The sequence below is a fragment of the Penaeus monodon genome, chromosome 31, assembly GCF_015228065.2.
Source record: "Penaeus monodon isolate SGIC_2016 chromosome 31, NSTDA_Pmon_1, whole genome shotgun sequence".
Taxonomy (NCBI): domain Eukaryota; kingdom Metazoa; phylum Arthropoda; class Malacostraca; order Decapoda; family Penaeidae; genus Penaeus; species Penaeus monodon.
The window spans coordinates 30932506-30933355 of record NC_051416.1 but is presented as its reverse complement, the minus strand read 5'-3'; the positions used below and the strand labels follow the sequence as shown (position 1 = coordinate 30933355).

At 46.8% G+C, this 850-nt stretch overlaps 1 protein-coding gene across 1 annotated transcript; it reads right to left on the bottom strand.

Moving 5' to 3' along the window:
* Positions 1-297: 297 nt before the first annotated feature.
* On the bottom strand, positions 298-746 carry LOC119592952 (uncharacterized protein DDB_G0290685-like). Its single transcript, XM_037941844.1, has 2 exons — positions 678-746; positions 298-642 (listed from the first exon to the last, which is right to left on the bottom strand). Exons 1-2 carry the CDS (start codon positions 744-746, stop codon positions 298-300), a joined length of 414 nt encoding a protein of 137 aa, XP_037797772.1.
* Positions 747-850: the final 104 nt, after the last annotated feature.

Here is an 850-nt window from a genome sequence, read left to right as displayed (position 1 = left end):
CTCTTCTCACTGAGATTCGGATTAGCATTGCTCTCATAATTGATGTTCTCATTGTTATCCCAGGTCACCGTCTCCAACGTCTCCTAGAGAGATTAATGACTCAACTCCATGAGCCTTATCATTAGACATTATTAGACTCACCATCAGACTCAGCATTAAGCTCATTATTAGGATCATTAGCCTCAGCATTATATTTACCATCAGACTCCTCATTAGGGTCATTATTAGACCCATCATTTAAGCCCATCATGAGACTCATCATAAGACATTCATTAGTATCCTCACTCCCCCCCCCCTTTAAAATTTTCCGTTCGGCCCACTCGACTCATAATTAGGCTTACCATTAGACTCATTCGACCCACCATTAGACTCATTCGACCCACCATTAGACTCATTCGACCCACCATCAGACTCATTCGACCCACCATTAGACTCCTTCGACCCACCATTAGACTCATTCGACCCACCATTAGACTCATTCGACCCACCATCAGACTCATTCGACCCACCATTAGACTCATTCGACCCACCATTAGACTCATTCGACCCACCATCAGACTCATTCAACCCACCATGAGACTCATTCGACCCACCATCAGACTCATTCGACCCACCATTAGACTCATTCGACCCACCATTAGACTCATTCGACCCACCATTAGACTCATTCAACCCACCATCAGACTCATTCGACCCACCATTAGACTAATATTCCGACTCGCTACCACTGATTCCAGCGCTCCCATTCCACAGGGTAGCGATGCTGAGGGCAGAGATGGCGTCGGAGGATCTGGAAGCTTACATCATTCCTACAGACGATGAGCATCAGGTGAGGGACAGGGCCTTGGCG

Coding starts and splice junctions, on each gene's coding strand:
- LOC119592952 (XM_037941844.1), bottom strand. CDS start 746: ATGGGAGCGCTGGAATCAGTGGTAGCGAGTCGGAATATTAGTCTAATG. Junction 643..677: donor TGGGTCGAATGAGTCTGATG/GTGGGTTGAATG, acceptor GGGTCGAATGAG/TCTAATGGTGGGTCGAATGA.